General features: G+C 49.7%; 1 protein-coding gene across 3 annotated transcripts; it reads left to right on the top strand.

Annotated features, from left to right (window-relative positions):
- The first annotated feature begins 434 nt into the window (after positions 1-434).
- On the top strand, positions 435-18,264 carry LOC117398130 (tyrosine-protein kinase receptor TYRO3-like). 3 transcript variants are annotated; one of them, XM_058992013.1, is made up of 21 exons: positions 826-906; positions 2,431-2,559; positions 2,840-2,971; positions 3,505-3,688; positions 4,020-4,120; positions 5,132-5,302; positions 8,113-8,199; positions 8,614-8,729; positions 9,683-9,863; positions 11,327-11,472; positions 12,481-12,622; positions 12,728-12,857; positions 13,003-13,103; positions 13,408-13,503; positions 13,838-13,918; positions 14,182-14,274; positions 14,472-14,593; positions 14,795-14,904; positions 15,303-15,462; positions 15,761-15,897; positions 16,100-18,264. In XM_058992013.1, exons 3-21 carry the CDS (start codon positions 2,944-2,946, stop codon positions 16,533-16,535), a joined length of 2,622 nt encoding a protein of 873 aa, XP_058847996.1. In that variant the 5' UTR covers positions 826-906; positions 2,431-2,559; positions 2,840-2,943; the 3' UTR covers positions 16,536-18,264. The 3 variants fall into 3 exon arrangements, with proteins under 3 accessions (XP_058847994.1, XP_058847995.1, XP_058847996.1); XM_058992011.1 differs by lacking the exon at positions 2,431-2,559 and having other exon boundaries at positions 435-906; XM_058992012.1 differs by lacking the exons at positions 2,431-2,559; positions 2,840-2,971 and having other exon boundaries at positions 441-906.
- Positions 18,265-18,301: the final 37 nt, after the last annotated feature.

Below are 18,301 nucleotides of genomic sequence, written 5' to 3' on the forward strand. Positions count from 1 at the left end.
GGACCACTCCGAATGATGTACCGCCGTCACTTATTAAAGGGAATATAAACAGGCGTGTGTATAAAAGTTTACTGTGCATCACGTAGAGAGAGAGAGAGAGAGGATCTACCACTGAATCCACTGCACCCCCCCTCGCACCACCCTTCCGTTGGATGTGTTGTCATTGTGCGGCACATGCGTACTTTCTTTTTTTAAATGAACAGATTAAAATGTGTAAAATCAATGAGAAATTGTGACCTGTGAAGGCAAATTAAAAGGTTTGTTATGTACAGTAGTTTATTTTGTTATTTTCTGCACATACAGACAGAGAAACAGATATATACATAGACAAGTTATATTAACGGACTGACAGACAGATATATAGAAGGAAAGGGCGGTTCATTAAAGCATTAAACTGGAAATAATGCAATCCCGTTTGGTGTAAAATACAAAATAATGTAACTGACAGTTCCCGCCGGTGACCGCCAGACGGCGCTCGCTCCTCAGGTTTCTCCACTCTGATTTGACTCCGAAATCTCCTCGGGAGTTCTCAGCCGTGCATTCTTGGGACTCGTCTGGTAAATTAAAACTTTTCTTAAAGGAAACGGGAAGTGAACATTTCAAAACTCTGAAATGACTTGAAGCTGCTTAGGTTAGCGTTTCTAGTCGGCCGTATCGACACCCCGCTGCAGGGTTGACAGGGAGAGAGGAGTTACTCGACAGTCTTCAGTCCATTCGAGTCCCTACCTGCACACGGAGAATGCGCGAGTGTTTGTGAGACTCGAGTGGTTTGTTTGTTTCTTTTTGTTTATGATATACAGCAATGCAGGGGGAGTAAACGGCTCAGTTAAAATGAGAACATGAAGAAGAACGGTCCGCTTTGGCTCATCTTGTGGGTGACACTTGTCTGCACTCATATCAGCCATGGTAAGTTTTGAACTAAACAACTTTTTGAACATGTTGGAAGTTGTCCCCACGGGCTTGGCATTTGAATGCGATGTGATGTGAGTGTGCGTGCCTGTGTGCCTGTGCGTGTCTGTGTGCCTGTGTGCCTGTGCGTGTCTCAGTGTGTGTGCGTGTTGTATAACTTTAAAGAGCTGTGCAATGTTTTACATGTACAGTATAAGGCTGCTCGTGCTGCATTTTAATATAAAAGTCAGATGCTAATACCAGTAGGATTTGACCTGGCACTAACAATGCAGCCGAGTCTGCTGCCGCCAGTAGCTGCACAAAACACATTCTTAAAATCCCCCCATCGCGCTTTCTCTAAACCGTCACGACAGTAGAAACAGCGCTCTTTCCTCAGCCCTGGTGTTTTGGGGTTTCTTACTGCCAGTAGAATTTGTACTGGTGGGAGACCCCAAAAAGACTGCTGCTACTGGTTCTATCCACTCCGTATACAAAATGTGATTGGTAATGAAATATGAATTTTTGTGAACTATTGTAAAACTCAATGTAACGTCACCTGTTTACACGGTAGCTGCGTGACACGCTATCGAAATAAACCTCTTGTTTAATTTTCTAATGTGGGGGAGGTTTTCTCACGTGCACTGATAAGCACTGACGTGCCCTTTTTCTTAGTCATAAAAATACTGTCAGCAGTGCGATGCTTGAAAAGTTCCCTTTTTTTCTCGAGCGCCTGCCTTTTTAATGTCCTCTGCACGTTACTGCTGAGAAGCCTTCGTTTGCAGTTCGCATGAGGAACGTTTCTGAGGTCTGCATATATTTGATATTCTATGGCAGTGTGATTAACTTTCTTTGATTGTCACAAAATCAAAGGAGTCGGTTCTCTCAAACCCGTTACTCTGCCCTTGTACTTCCCAGTTCCCCCAGTTCAAACCCATTACTCTGCCCTTGTACTTCCCAGTTCCCCCAGTTCAAACCCATTACTCTGCCCTTGTACTTCCCAGTTCCCCCAGTTCAAACCCATTACTCTGCCCTTGTACTTCCCAGTTCCCCCAGTTCAAACCCATTACTCTGCCCTTGTACTTCCCAGTTCCCCCAGTTCAAACCCATTACTCTGCCCTTGTACTTCCCAGTTCCCCAGTTCAAACCCATTACTCTGCCCTTGTACTTCCCAGTTCCCCCAGTTCAAACCCATTACTCTGCCCTTGTACTTCCCAGTTCCCCCAGTTCAAACCCATTACTCTGCCCTTGTACTTCCCAGTTCCCCAGTTCAAACCCATTACTCTGCCCTTGTACTTCCCAGTTCCCCCAGTTCAAACCAATTACTCTGCCCTTGTACTTCCCAGTTCCCCCAGTTTAAACCCATTACTCTGCCCTTGTACTTCCCAGTTCCCCCAGTTTAAACCCATTACTCTGCCCTTGTACTTCCCAGTTCCCCTAGTTCAAACCCATTACTCTGCCCTTGTACTTCCCAGTTCCCCCAGTTCAAACCCATCACGGGGCTCCCTGGTTCCTCATTCTCATTATCTTGTTCCCTTTGAGCAGTAATTAGCAGTGATATGCCTGTGTGGGTCCCATTTTACAACTGGCACGGAGACCCCATCAGCCAGAGACAGCAAAACTCACCCCTCAACACCCAAGACGCTGACAAAGACTTTTAGTCGAAAAAGCCTGGTATTGAATTTCCCACGTTTCTTTTAGCATTTCTAGATTCACCACTGTTGAGTTGTTGTTGTTGTTTTGTTTTTTTAACCAAACTATTAACTGTGGCTGACAGCCAGCATTTCCAGGTGCGTGTGTCGAGTGCAGTTCTTGTTTCTCAGTGCTCTTGTCAGTCGTAGCCTGCCTGCAGTCGTAGATCTCCCACAGGGTTAAGATGCTGTGATCTGCTATTCCATGTGCCGCTCAGCATTGCAGAAGCGATTCTGGAAACCACAGGTTCCCTTTTCTCCAGGTCCGCGTGCAGCCTGCTGCAGACTCAGAGCCTCACTGTGGGGACATGCAGTCAGCGGTCAGGTTCCCCGTCACGAACTCCCCGCTTACAACTGCTGCGTTGGCATGAACCCCGAACAGATACAAACTGCAGGTGATTTTAGTTTTTTAATCAGAAAACAAAAGTGAGGAGTTTACATTGAGATGATTTGAGGAGTTTGCATTGAGATGGTTTGAGGAGTTTACATTGAGATGGTTTGAGGAGTTTGCATTGAGATGGTTTGAGGAGTTTACATTGAGATGATTTGAGGAGTTTACATTGAGATGGTTTGAGGAGTTTACATTGAGATGATTTGAGGAGTTTACATTGAGATGATTTGATCTCATGATTCTGAGAGCAGTGCTTTACACTTCTGAACCTGCGTGTGTGTGTGTGTGTCATGATTCTGAGAGCAGTGCTTTACACTTCTGAACCTGCGTGTGTGTGTGTGCCATGATTCTGAGAGCAGTGCTTTACACTTCTGAACCTGCGTGTGTGTGTGTGCCATGATTCTGAGAGCAGTGCTTTACACTTCTGAGTTTGATGATGCAAAGAATCTAAAGGAGAAGATGTTAGTATAGATAACACTGCTGTTGGTTTCCTTGTTGCTGACGTGTCCTGTCTGTCTGTCTGTCTGTCTGGATCAGGTCTGCGCTTCACGCAGGGTCCCGTGAACCTGACGGTAACCCACGGCAACCCGGCCAGGTTAGAGTGCTCCGTGGAGGGCGGCAGCGAGCTGGAAATCAGCTGGGAGAAGAATGGGAAGAAACTGTCCAGCATCGACCAGACTGACCTATCAGTGGATCAGAACCACTGGAAATCATTATACCAGTGAGGAGATGGGGAGTGGGGGTGGTGGTGGTGGGGGGAGTGGGGGTGGTGGTGGGGGGAGTGGGGTGGGGTGGGGTGGGGTGGGGTGGGGGGAGTGGGAGTGGGGGTGGTGGTGGGGTGGGGTGGGGGTGGAGGGTCGGTGGGTGGGGTGGGGTGGGGAGGTAGAGACTACACAGGGGGGATGAAGGTAGAAGGGGAGAGAGTGCCTAGGAGGAGAGAGGGGAGAGAGTGAAACGTTTTTGAGGTCAGTGTAGTGTAGCCTCCCTGTTCTGTACAACCAGTCTGTGTCAGGGCTCTGTCTCCTCCCTCATGTTTGTCTCTCTGTCCTCAGCATGAAGTCTGTCCAGCAGGCGGACGCTGGGATGTACGTCTGTGTGTCCGAGGCTGCTGGAGTCACTGTGTCCTCCGAGCCAGCCTGGATCACTGTGGAAGGTAAACACTCACACTCGATACACAAGCCTCACTCACACTCACTCGATACACAAGCCCTCACTCACACTCACTCGATACCCAAGCCTCACTCACACTCACACTCGATACCCAAGCCCTCACTCACACTCACTTGATACACAAGCCTCACTCACACTCACTCGATACCCAAGCCCTCACTCACACTCACACTCGATACCCAAGCCCTCACTCACACTCACACTCGATACCCAAGCCCTCACTCACACTCACACTCGATACCCAAGCCCTCACTCACACTCGATACCCAAGCCTCACTCACACTCACTCGATACCCAAGCCCTCACTCACACTCACTCGATACCCAAGCCTCACTCACACTCACACTCGATACCCAAGCCCTCACTCACACTCACTTGATACACAAGCCTCACTCACACTCACTCGATACCCAAGCCCTCACTCACACTCACACTCGATACCCAAGCCCTCACTCACACTCACACTCGATACCCAAGCCCTCACTCACACTCACACTCGATACCCAAGCCCTCACTCACACTCGATACCCAAGCCTCACTCACACTCACTCGATACCCAAGCCCTCACTCACACTCACTCGATACCCAAGCCCTCACTCACACTCACACTCGATACCCAAGCCCTCACTCACACTCACACTCGATACCCAAGCCTCACTCACACTCACTCGATACCCAAGCCTCACTCACACTCACTCGATACCCAAGCCCTCACTCACATTCACTCGATACCTAAGCCCTCACTCACACTCACTCGATACCCAAGCCCTCACTCACACTCACACTCGATACACAAGCCCTCACTCACACTCACACTCGATACACAAGCCCTCACTCACACTCACTCGATACACAAGCCCTCACTCACACTCACTCGATACCCAAGCCCTCACTCACACTCACACTCGATACACAAGCCTCACGGTTTTGGAAAAGAGACTTTTACCTTTTACCTCGCTGTCTCCCCTTTTGTCTCCCCCCCCCCCCCCCTCAGGTGTACCCCACTTTGTGACAGAACCCCAGGATATCGCAGTGTTGCCCGGTGTGACCTTTAACCTCAGCTGTAGGGCTGTGGGGCCCCCTGATCCAGTGCAGCTGGTTTGGTGGCAGAAGGGGGTGCAGCTGGGGGGTCCGCACCCCTCCCCCTACACCCTGACTGTCCCAGGTACAGCCTCCCAGTCTCTTTTAGAAATACTATGAAGTGATGGAAATAACTGTGAGCTGCTGGTGTACCAGCTGTGCTAGATTAGACAGGATTCGGAGAGCTCTATTGACGCCACAGGGTTGCTTGAAATAATTTAAACAGTCGCCAAGATGTGACGACTGAAACGGCTTGCTGTGCAGTGCAGGGCCCCTGAGTTCAGTGTTTAAAACGGCTTGCTGTGCAGTGCAGGGCCCCTGAGTTCAGTGTTTAAAACGGCTTGCTGTGCAGTGCAGGGCCCTGAGTTCAGTGTTTAAAACGGCTTGCTGTGCAGTGCAGGGCCCCTGAGTTCAGTGTTTAAAACGGCTTGCTATGCAGTGCAGGGCCCCTGAGTTCAGTGTTTAAAACGGCTTGCTGTGCAGTGCAGGGCCCCTGAGTTCAGTGTTTAAAACGGCTTGCTGTGCAGTGCAGGGCCCTGAGTTCAGTGTTTAAAACGGCTTGCTGTGCAGTGCACGGCCCTGAGTTCAGTGTTTAAAACGTCTTGCTGTGCAGTGCACGGCCCCTGAGTTCAGTGTTTAAAACGTCTTGCTGTGCAGTGCACGGCCCCTGAGTTCAGTGTTTAAAACGTCTTGCTGTGCAGTGCACGGCCCCTGAGTTCAGTGTTTAAAACGGCTTGCTGTGCAGTGCACGGCCCCTGAGTTCAGTGTTTAAAACGGCTTGCTGTGCAGTGCACGGCCCCTGAGTTCAGTGTTTAAAACGGTTTGCTGTGCAGTGCAGGACCCCTGAGTTCAGTGTTTAAAACGGCTTGCTGTGCAGTGCACGGCCCCTGAGTTCAGTGTTTAAAACGGTTTGCTGTGCAGTGCAGGGCCCCTGAGTTCAGTGTTTAAAACGTCTTGCTGTGCAGTGCAGGACCCCTGAGTTCAGTGTTTAAAACGGTTTGCTGTGCAGTGCAGGGCCCCTGAGTTCAGTGTTTAAAACGGTTTGCTGTGCAGTGCAGGGCCCCTGAGTTCAGTGTTTAAAACGGTTTGCTGTGCAGTGCAGGGCCCCTGAGTTCAGTGTTTAAAACGTCTTGCTGTGCAGTGCAGGACCCCTGAGTTCAGTGTTTAAAACGGCTTGCTGTGCAGTGCAGGGCCCCTGAGTTCAGTGTTTAAAACGTCTTGCTGTGCAGTGCAGGACCCCTGAGTTCAGTGTTTAAAACGGCTTGCTGTGCAGTGCACGGCCCCTGAGTTCAGTGTTTAAAACGGTTTGCTGTGCAGTGCAGGGCCCCTGAGTTCAGTGCTTGTTTATTTCTGGTGTGGTTGTTTTTTCTGTTGTTGGAGTCTCGTAAGCAGGGTGCTGTCTGAGCTGGGACTGCATTAGCTGCTCCTGCCAGCGTGCTGTGACAGGCAAGGGGACCACGTTACTGTCAGTCTGAGAGACTTAAACCAGCTCTACCAGTTCTATTGCATTTTTGGTTGGCTGCAGCTTAACCCTGAAACACAGGCTTGTATCTACAGATCTGCCTCGCCACAATAATCCACAGAATTACAGCACCAGGAAATCTATCTTTCTAGGGGTACCCTTATAAAAATGTCCCATAGTAAAGCATAGCAAACTGATGGGGCTCTGTGTTGATGATGGGACTCTGTGTTGTGTTGATGGGGCTCTGTGTTGATGATGGGACTCTGTGTTGTGTTGATGGGGCTCTGTGTTGTGTTGTGTTGATGGGACTCTGTGTTGTGTTGATGATGGGACTCTGTGTTGTGTTGATGGGGCTCTGTGTTGTGTTGATGATGGGGCTCTGTGTTGTGTTGATGGGACTCTGTGTTGTGTTGATGATGGGGCTCTGTGTTGTGTTGATGGGGCTCTGTGTTGTGTTGATGATGGGGCTCTGTGTTGTGTTGATGGGGCTATGTGTTGTGTTGATGATGGGGCTCTGTGTTGTGTTGATGGGGCTCTGTGTTGTGTTGATGATGGGACTCTGTGTTGTGTTGATGATGGGGCTCTGTGTTGTGTTGTGTTGATGGGGCTCTGTGTTGTGTTGTGTTGATGGGGCTCTGTGTTGTGTTGATGATGGGGCTCTGTGTTGTGTTGATGGGGCTCTGTGTTGTGTTGATGATGGGACTCTGTGTTGTGTTGATGATGGGGCTCTGTGTTGTGTTGTGTTGATGGGGCTCTGTGTTGTGTTGTGTTGATGGGGCTCTGTGTTGTGTTGATGATGGGGCTCTGTGTTGTGTTGATGATGGGACTTTGTGTTGTGTTGATGATGGGACTGTGTTGTGTTGATGATGGGGCTCTGTTTTGTGTTGATGGGACTTTGTGTTGTGTTGATGATGGGACTCTGTGTTGTGTTGATGATGGGGCTCTGTGTTGTGTTGATGATGGGGCTCTGTGTTGTGTTGTGTTGATGGGGCTCTGTGTTGTGTTGATGGGGCTCTGTGTTGTGTTGATGATGGGGCTCTGTGTTGTATTGATGGGGCTCTGTGTTGTGTTGATGATGGGGCTCTGTTTTGTGTTGATGGGACTTTGTGTTGTGTTGATGATGGGACTCTGTGTTGTGTTGATGATGGGGCTCTGTGTTGTGTTGATGATGGGGCTCTGTGTTGTGTTGTGTTGATGGGGCTCTGTGTTGTGTTGATGGGGCTCTGTGTTGTGTTGATGATGGGGCTCTGTGTTGTATTGATGGGGCTCTGTGTTGTGTTGATGATGGGGCTCTGTGTTGTGTTGTGTTGATGGGGCTCTGTGTTGTGTTGTTGATGGGGCTCTGTGTTGTGTTGATGATGGGACTCTGTGTTGTGTTGATGGGGCTCTGTGTTGTGTTGTGTTGATTTTGTGTGTTGTGCATTGTGTTTCAGGCTTGACGCAGAGCACTGAGTTCTACTGCGAAGCCAAGAATCAGAAGGGGGTGTCGACGTCTCGCACCGCCACTGTCCACATCAAGGGTGAGTCTGCCTGGGGCACACAGACTCACTGGAAACACGTCTGCCCCGCCCTGCCCCGCCCTGCCCCGCCCTCCCGACAAGCTGTGCTGTCGTCTAGCATTGAGCCCTGTTATCCACTATGCTGTAGAGATAAGGCATGGCTTCTTTATTTTACTAAGGCCAAAAAAATACGCGATGATTTTTACACCTGCTTTCTCCCTCTATGCTGTATGCATACTGGATATACAGCCTGTATGAGGGGTATTTTGAACACACCCTATAACAGACAGTGGAAGTGAAGAGACAGTCCTGAACACAGTGCCTCTGCTGTTCTGTGTGGAGCAGGTGTAATACCCAGCGCAAGGATTACAGGATTGACAGTGATGATGTTGTTGTTTGAGCTTCACTGCTGCTCCTCTCTGACTCGCCCCGCAGCGCTGCCAGGCCCCCCCCAGGAGCTGCAGGTGACCCGTGTTCAAGAGGACAACGTCACCCTGTCCTGGAGACCCGGCCCTGACGGACACTCCCCGCTGAGAGACTGCACCATCCAGGTACACAGCGTCCTGCCTGTCTGTCTCTCAGTCTGTCTCGCAGTTATGCCAAACACACTTAACCCTGCCTGCCTGCCTGCCTGTCTGCCTGTCTGTCTGTCTGTCTTTCAGGTACAACAAACACACTGTCTGTCTGTCTGTCTGTCTGTCTGCCTATCTGTCTTACAGGTACAACAAACACACTGTCTGTCTGTCTGTCTGTCTGTCTGTCTGTCTCTCCTGCAGCATCCACGTACTAAACACAGTGTGTATGAACATAAAGGAACAAACATGAAATAATCCATTATGTTTGTGAGTCTGGCTAGTCTATTCCGTGTCTCTGGCCCTGTGGCAGTGTCTATCACTGTCTCAGTGCTCCCTCGACGCCTTCTTGCAATAATCACAAACACAGGTAAATCCTTTAGCTCTGTGTTGTACTGCACTGTACTGGGTGTGTCTGTGTGTGAGTACAAGAGGTCAGTCCTTTAGTACTGTACTGGGTGTGCAGTCCTGTGTGTGTGTTTAGGTGTGTGTCAGCTGACTGCATCAGAGAACCTGTCTGACAGTAACTATAACCCTGCAAAATGTATTAAAACACATTTTAGAAATTCTGCTGCAATAAAGGAAAGTTTCTGATCTGAGACTTCTTAATGCCTGGCTGCCATTCTGCTGTGGGCAGTACGAGTGACAGTGTGTGGGTAGATGAATGTCCAGGGCTGGCATGCAGTCACCTGGGGTATATTAACACTAGCCGAGGTAGTGCTGCATTCTGCTACTGGCACACATCAAGCTGTGAGGAACACAATGACTATACTGATAAGTAAGAGGTGCTGGTTATGATGCTGGTTATAAGAAGTTGTATTCTTGGGGTTTTGACATAACTTCGGCTTCTATCTGAATAGACCCTGCTGTTTTGTTCCTGTGCTGTCTCTCTGAGAACACAGTGACGTGTTTTCTGTTCGGAATCCCAACAGTTTGCAGAGAATTTTGGGAAGAGGGAGGAGCTGTTTGAGCGGCAGGTGTCGGTCCCGCCCCACGAGCAGACGATTGGAGGGCTGAGGTGCTTCTCAAACTACAGCACGCGAATCGCCTGCAGCAACGAGGTCGGCTCCTCCCCTTTCACTGACTGGGTCGACTTCGAAACACTGGAGTCGGGTAAATCAAAAGAGACGAGGAGATAAACACTCTGACTTGTGCATCCGTCAGAGCTATTACTGTGAAACTAGCAGAGTCACACAGACAAACACTGACTAGTGCATCCCTCAGAGCTATTACTGTGAAACTAGCAGAGTCACACAGACAAACACTGACTAGTGCATCCCTCAGAGCTATTACTGTGAAACTAGCAGAGTCACACAGACAAACACTGGCTAGTGCATCCCTCAGAGCTATTACTGTGAAACTAGCAGAGTCACACAGACAAACACTGACTAGTGCATCCCTCAGAGCTATTACTGTGAAACTAGCAGAGTCACACAGACAAACACTGACTAGTGCATCCCTCAGAGCTATTACTGTGAAACTAGCAGAGTCACACAGACAAACACTGACTAGTGCATCCCTCAGAGCTATTACTGTGAAACGAGCAGAGTCACACAGACAAACACTGACTAGTGCATCCCTCAGAGCTATTACTGTGAAACTAGCAGAGTCACACAGACAAACACTGGCTAGTGCATCCCTCAGAGCTATTACTGTGAAATTAGCAGAGTCACACAGACAAACACTGACTAGTGCATCCCTCAGAGCTATTACTGTGAAACGAGCAGAGTCACACAGACAAACACTGACTAGTGCATCCCTCAGAGCTATTACTGTGAAACGAGCATGCTGACCCTGCCCTCATTAGCTGGTTTGTAAACTCTTGGCTCTGGATGCACGCCTGTGAATTCCTCCAGTTTCACTGTACAATGGGGCTTTGTATGTGTGTGTGTGAGAGAGAGGGAGGGAGGGAGTCTGTGTCAATCTGGAGCTTGGAATAGTAAATCTACACTGTATTGTAGCCAATACAAAGTCCTTGTGTGTCTGTCTCTGTGTTTGTGGTTCTCTGGTTCAGCAGGGCTCAAGCACCATCTAGTGACCACATCCATACCGAGCTGCTGCAACTCAAGGAAGAAAGTTACATATAGAATAGTTTACATTTGCACTTTATATTATTCTAGTTTATATTTGCATTGTTGGGGTCTCGGAAGCCTGTCTTTCTGTCTCTCTGTCGTCTGTCTTTCCGACACACTCTGCATGATCTACAGGAGAGAACTGCCTTGAATCTTCTCAAGGACTGAACCTCCTCTATAGACCTTTCAATTGCATTCAGGGTTTAATCCAATAAGCTGTTGATTTCATACACATGTGCTTGATCAGTGGGACCCAATAAGATTGTAACATTGCTCTTCTGAATCTCTTTAGTGGTCTTTAGCAATAGATCTACAGTACAGAGTCATGTCCCTCATTAAGTTTACATTGCTGCATTTGCACAGTCATTTTGCACTTCTCCCATGGTAGCTGGCCGAGGGTTTTCTGTGCTCAGGGGTCGTCTGTGGTTGAGGGCTCTCTGTGTGTCTGTGTGCCCCAGTTATTGCTCCCCCTGACCCCCCTGTGTGTGTGTTTCTGTTCCTCAGTACCGGGAGCCGCGCCCCTCAATTTCAGTCTGGAGGTGATGGGGGGCTCTCTGCTGCTGAGCTGGGGGGCTCCCTCTCAGGGGGAGCTGAACGGGGTGCTGCAGGAGTACAGGGTGGAGTGGGGTCAGCCTGGAGAGGAGAAGCAGGTACATACTGGGATACACCAGCTCGCTGTGTCGCTGTGTGTCAGTCTTTCTGTGTATGCGTCTATGCTTTTATATTTTATATATAAACAATCACAGTACAGTAAGTTAACAACAAAGTGGGACAGGACAGGTGTCTGTTTTTTGAACCTGTAAATACAGCTCTGTTCCAGTACTGTTGTGTGGCTCAGGTCTCTCTGTCTCCAGTACTGTTGTGTGGCTCAGGTCTCTCTGTCTCCAGTACTGTTGTGTGGCTCAGGTCTCTCTGTCTCCAGTACTGTTGTGTGGCTCAGGTCTCTCTGTCTCCAGTACTGTTGTGTGGCTCAGGTCTCTCTGTCTCCAGTACTGTTGTGTGACTCAGGACTCTCTGTCTCCAGTACTGTTGTGTGGCTCAGGTCTCTCTGTCTCCAGTACTGTTGTGTGGCTCAGGTCTCTCTGTCTCCAGTACTGTTGTGTGGCTCAGGTCTCTCTGTCTCCAGTACTGTTGTGTGGCTCAGGTCTCTCTGTCTCCAGTACTGTTGTGTGGCTCAGGTCTCTCTGTCTCCAGTACTGTTGTGTGGCTCAGGTCTCTTTGTCTCCAGTACTGTTGTGTGGCTCAGGTCTCTCTGTCTCCAGTACTGTTGTGTGGCTCAGGTCTCTCTGTCTCCAGTACTGTTGTGTGACTCAGGACTCTCTGTCTCCAGTACTGTTGTGTGGCTCAGGTCTCTCTGTCTCCAGTACTGTTGTGTGGCTCAGGTCTCTCTGTCTCCAGTACTGTTGTGTGACTCAGGACTCTCTGTCTCCAGTACTGTCGTGTGGCTCAGGTCTCTCTGTCTCCAGTACTGTTGTGTGGCTCAGGTCTCTCTGTCTCCAGTACTGTTGTGTGGCTCAGGTCTCTCTGTCTCCAGTACTGTTGTGTGGCTCAGGTCTCTCTGTCTCCAGTACTGTTGTGTGGCTCAGGTCTCTTTGTCTCCAGTACTGTTGTGTGGCTCAGGTCTCTCTGTCTGTGCCTCTCTCTGTCGCCCCCTGCAGGACGCCCTGCTCCTCACACAGACCCGTGTGAACCTCTCTCTCGCGGGAGGGCAGTTCTACAATGCCTCATTCCGTGTGAGCGCGTGCAACTCAGCGGGCTGCGGGCCCTGGAGCCAGATGCTGCTGGTGGGACCCCAGGAGGGTGAGTGCCGGGGGGGGGGGGCGGGGCGGGGCAAGAGTCTATTACATCTATGATTACCCTTAGTGTTAAACACTCACCCGCTCTCCCCCTCCCTCCCCTCCCCAGGTGTTTCTGTTGCAGTGACGCGCAGTCGCCTGTGGGTGCTGCTGTTCCTCGCAGTGTTGCTGGCTGCGGTGGTGCTGGGGGGGCTGGCCCTGCTGCTGCTCCTGCGCAGGAAGAAAGAGACGCAGTTCGGGTGAGAGACCCTCCCCACACAGAGTCAGGGCTCACAGTGTGGAGTGTGCAGCGTGGGTGGGCTCGACTGTTTTAATGCTGTATATTGTGTTGCTGTGTTGCTGTGTTGTAATGTTGTTGTTGTTGTAATATTGCTGTGTTTGCAGCGCAGTGTTTGAGCCGGTGCTCCCGGGTGCAGAGCCTGCAGTGTCCTACAGGGCGACGCGTTCCTTTAACAGGCAGGGGCCTGAGCCCAGCGACTCCACATGTGAGCACTGCCCTCCACTTCACTGCATTGTCTGCACTGTCCCGTACTGGCCCATCTCGATGGGCAACATTTGCGCTAAAAGTCTTTTTCAATGTCTAAAGACTTTGAAAAACACATTTGATAATAGTTGTTTTACACCCCCCACCCCTCATGCTGTGCCATACGTTGTGTGGTTTTATAATAGGAAAGAAAAGGTTAAAAAAAAATCAATTTAGACTGTAGGCTTTTCAATGTTTTTCCTGCCTTTTCTATGGTTATTAGTATTATTGTAACCTGGTCCTGCTGCCTCTCTGTCTCCCCCCAGTGGACTGCCTGGGTATCAGCGATGAGCTGAAGGAGAAGCTGCAGGACGTGCTGATCCAGGAGAGATGGCTCTCGCTGGGGCGCCTGCTGGGCAAAGGTGAGGGCGGCTCCCAACACTGACTGGGAGCACAGGGGCAATGTCCACAGAGGGACTGGGAGCATTAGCATCCCAATTCCTTTTTGTAATTCCTGACATACTGCCCTGAAGAACAGTTTATTGTTACTGAGTGATTTTGAACATTGTACTCGGTCCCTTCTGTCTAATAAATTCCTACAGTACATGAGATTCCCAGTATATCCATTCCAGTCCCTTCTGTCTCACATTGTATTCCCAGTATAACCCCATTATCTCTACTCCCAGTATGACCCAGTCTCTTTGTCCCAGTATGATCCCAGTATATCCGCAGTCTGACCCAGTCTCTTTGTCCCAGGCGAGTTTGGCTCGGTCCGCGAGGCCGATCTGAAGAGAGAGGACGGCTCTGTGAAGAGAGTCGCTGTCAAGGTGCTCCAGTGTGAGTATCAGTGATTACTGTATGAGCTGCAGCAAGCAGGGAGCAGTGGAGTGGCCCCTAGTGTGTGTGTGTGTGTGTGCGTGAGTGTGTGAGTGTGTGTGTGTGAGTGTGCGTGTGTGTGCATGCGTGTGAGTGTGCGTGTGTGTGTGTGCGTGCGCGTGCGAGCGAGCATGCGTGCATGCATGCGTGTGTGTGTGTCTCCAAAGGGGTTGTGCTGTGTTGTAATGTTGTGCAGTGTTGTAATGTTGTGATGTTGTGCACAGCGGATGTGAACTCCTCCGGTGATATTGAGCAGTGTCTGAGGGAAGCAGCCCACATGAAGGACTTCGATCACCCCAACGTCATCAAGCTCATCGGTAAGGCAGCATCCCGGCTTGTTCAGAACCCAGTTTAGTTTCCGCGCCATCACTGAGCCGCTTGCATGTTTTCAGCCCACTGCTACAGAGCCGGGCCTTCACAAGAAAACGAGTGCAAAGCGCTGTGAGGGCTCTGCACATTGCATGTTTATTAAAGCTGCTGGCTGGACAAACACTAACCACACCCCCTTACCCAGGAGTGAGTCTGCAGAGCCGTACCCCCCAGCGCCTGCCCGTTCCCATGGTGATCCTGCCCTTCATGAAGCACGGAGACCTGCACCACTACCTGCTGATGTCACGCCTGGGCGCCGCCCCCTTCGTAAGTCTCTGTGACGCCCCTGCAGTATTCACCTTAGCGCAGAGTGAATCAAAAAGAGAATGAAGCATGACAGTTAAGCAACTGCTAGAGGAATGAACCCAGAACGATTGCATGCTTCATACGAAATGGAACGTCAAGCCCTGTCCCGTCCCGCATGGCCAGCTCCTCTCATTCCCCCCGTCTCTCTCTCTCCCTGCACAGACCCTCTCTCTGCCCACGCTGGTTCAGTTCATGCTGGATATCGCTCGAGGGATGGACTACCTGAGCCACAAGAACTTCATTCACCGCGACCTCGCCGCGCGCAACTGCATGTGAGCAAACACCCCGCAGCTGGGGGGTAGCAAGGACGCCTGTTTGTGAGCAAACACCCCGCAGCTGGGGGGTAGCAAGGACGCCTGTTTGTGTCTGCAGTTCTATACTGTACCACTTGAAACCTGGCAGCCTGCCATTGTCTTGATTTGTCAGCTTGTCTTGTTCTCACAGACCTTCTTAAAAAAGCTATCTTCCAACCTCACTGTAAATCAGATTTACAATACAATATGAATAGCATAGCACACCCGTGAGAGCAGCTGTACTCAGGGCTGTAGCACGCTGATGTAAGAATATACAAGAATTGAGCCATCGCACACAGAGGCGCTGTTGCGTTCTGTTTTTAACCCTCCTGATGAGCAGGGGGTGTAGGACGTGACCCCGAGTGTGTCTCTTGCAGGCTGGGGGAGGATATGAGCGTCTGCGTGGCGGACTTCGGCCTGTCCAAGAGAATCTACAGCGGAGACTACTACCGGCAGGGCTCTGCCTCCAAACTCCCCGTCAAGTGGATCGGTCTGGAGAGCCTGGCTGACAACGTGTATACGACACAGAGCGACGTGGTACGGACCATTATACAACAGGGGGGTTACCCACTGCACAAACCCAACACAGAGCGACGTGGTACGGACCATTATACAACAGGGGGGATACCCACTGCACAAACCCAACACAGAGTGACGTGGTGCAGACCATTACATAATTGGGGGGGGGGTGACACACAGCAGCTCATGTTATGCTCAGCTCCACTCCTTCAGAGCAACACAGAACTACACGGTGCAGTCCTACACTTCAGTTCAATTGTAAAAACACTACTCTTTTTCCCCTCCCATATTTCCCCCGCCCCGTATCGGACCCCAGTGGTCGTTTGGTGTGACGATGTGGGAGATTGTGACGCTGGGACAGACCCCCTACCCCGGCGTGGAGAACTGTGAGATCTACGAGTACCTGCTGAAGGGAAGCAGGCTCAAACAGCCCCCCGGCTGCCTGGACGAGGTGTAAGTGAGGGGTGGGAGGGGAGAGGGTTAGAGGGGGTTGGAATTGGGGACGTGGTGAAACAGATGTATTTGTACTAACCATCTCTTCTCTCCCTCTCGTCCTTTCTTCCCCTCTCTCTCTCTTGCCCCTCTTCCTCTTTTCTCTTCCCTCCCTTTCCCCCTCTTCTCCATCTCTTCTCCCCTCCTCGTCTCTCTCCCACAGCTTTGAGATCATGCACAGCTGCTGGAACGCCAACCCCAAGGGCCGGCCCAGCTTCCAGAGCCTGACTGGCCAGCTGGAGGAGGTGTGGGCAGGGCTAGATTCCAAGGAGCTGCTGTATGTGAACCTGGTGGAGGGGCGAGGGGAGGAGTCATGTGGGGGACAAGGGGCTGGGGGCAGGGCTGAAGGTGGCAGTGTCCCATGGCAGTATGAGAAGGGGGAGGGAGGGGGAGCCGAGGGGCAGGGGGTGAGCTGTCTCAAGGACTCATTGGGGGCAGCCGCTGCCACTGGGGGGGACTACCGCTACATCATGGACCCCCGTGGCTCACTTGAGGACGATGGCCAATCAGGAGCCAGCAGGGCCTGCCCACTGTTACAGGAAGCTGCAGAAAAGGGAGGGGAGGAAGAAGAGGATGAAGACACCTTCATCAACATGTGACCCAAGGAGACTGCCTTCCCTTCCAGACATCTCTCTTCTCCGGTCGCTGGACCGCGCCTTGCAGGGATACAAGACGTTTTGGCAGTACCACTGGTACTAGCCCATCCATGGGGAAATACACTGATGCAGTATAAGCATTGCTCTTAGAGGTGCTGTCTGTGGAGGCTCTCTATTTCAACAACAGCCTATCTGAATTTGTATTGCGGTATTGTGTTCTCCTAGCACCCAATTTCAGCACTCTACCTCAGCTTGATGAGCCACAGCACGCGTGGCTGTGCCCCATGCCACTGCCATGCCAGTCCTGAACTGCAGAGGATACATTTATACCACAAGCACGGGGATATCAGCACGGGGGGCATGTCTGTTATTCAGCATGCTCACAGGGACTGGTTTGGAATGTGGCTTTGATTCCATTCCAATCCAGTGCTGTGCTTCTGAAGTTCAGGACGGAGCTTCCCTATTCAAACAATACTGCCACCCAGACATGATTCAGAACAACCTTAAACTGTCTGAAATCATTTTAGATTTCTATTGTTGTTTGGAGAACAAGTTTAGTCAAGACAGTTACCGATCTTAGGAGGATGTCCTTACACATTGTCCTTACTGAGACATCCTCCTGCAGTGAATAAAACCTGCACATCACGGGCGATCATTCAGCATCCTCGATATATATTTGTATCTATAGACACATTGTTCACGACTGCGCGTCAACACAGTGTTTGGGTTTAAACTTGCAGCACAGAGATGTCATTTACTGAACATGTATTGCACGCAATCACTTTCAAAGTACTGAAGAGAAAGGAAACTTAATGAATCTGTTAAAAAAATACAGTGAGAATTACAAGAACATTGAAGCGAATAAGAAACGTACTCAAACGTTTATGGAGTTTTTTTTATCATTGCAAAGTTTCTTCTTAGTATGTGAATGTTTTTATTAATAGACATACTGTTTGTTCTGTATATTAATTATTAACAGATGTTTTGAGGGGGGTAGTTTTTTGTATTAAATTAAGACGACTGTTATTTACCATGTGGGGAACCAGCAATGATGTTACTGGGCAAATTCAAGTTATTTGGGTTGTGTTTGTTTTAATGTTACACTGTAAATTGGACCAGTTTCCTATAGTATATTATGTGTTCTGTGTTGTGCCCTGATTGTTAGGGACTGATCATGGAGTCTATACAAACAGCAGCTGGTAGTTTAGTGAACTGAAGCAGAATTGAGAGCCGTGTCTCGGGATAAGGGTCTGCACTGCTTCCATGCTACTGTCGCTTTGGTTTTTACCATTTATATGTTGTTGTTGTTTTTGAAACATTTATTTTACTAGGACATCACATTGGGATTAAAATCTCTTTTGCAAGTGAGACCGAGCCAAGAAAGGCAGCAGCAATACAATATAACATATTACAATACAGACGTGCAAATACAGAAAGAAAATTCATTCACAAGTCAGACTCAATACTATAAACAACCACTTAGTGACAGTCAATACAGGTGCAAACTACTTCAAACAAGCACAGCTCTCCATTCGATAACCATGCAGCTTACTCTTCAACTGTACTACAAGTTATCTGGGACTGCAACTTAAGTTTAGACTGTAAGTCATTCCAAGACCAAGGAGCAAAATAAGCAAATGATCATATTGTAATATGTATGGAGCAGATCAAATATATTGTTTAGTTGATTTATTAAACATGAGCCAATAAATAATGTGGGATATTGGAATACATAATGTAGCTGTATTATTATTACTATTATTATTATT

The sequence above is a fragment of the Acipenser ruthenus genome, chromosome 18 (genome assembly GCF_902713425.1).
Source record: "Acipenser ruthenus chromosome 18, fAciRut3.2 maternal haplotype, whole genome shotgun sequence".
Lineage (NCBI taxonomy): Eukaryota > Metazoa > Chordata > Actinopteri > Acipenseriformes > Acipenseridae > Acipenser > Acipenser ruthenus.

Coding starts and splice junctions, on each gene's coding strand:
- LOC117398130 (XM_058992011.1), top strand. CDS start 840: ATGAAGAAGAACGGTCCGCTTTGGCTCATCTTGTGGGTGACACTTGTC. Junction 8,200..8,613: donor CGCCACTGTCCACATCAAGG/GTGAGTCTGCCT, acceptor CTCGCCCCGCAG/CGCTGCCAGGCCCCCCCCAG. Junction 14,905..15,302: donor CTCGCCGCGCGCAACTGCAT/GTGAGCAAACAC, acceptor TGTCTCTTGCAG/GCTGGGGGAGGATATGAGCG.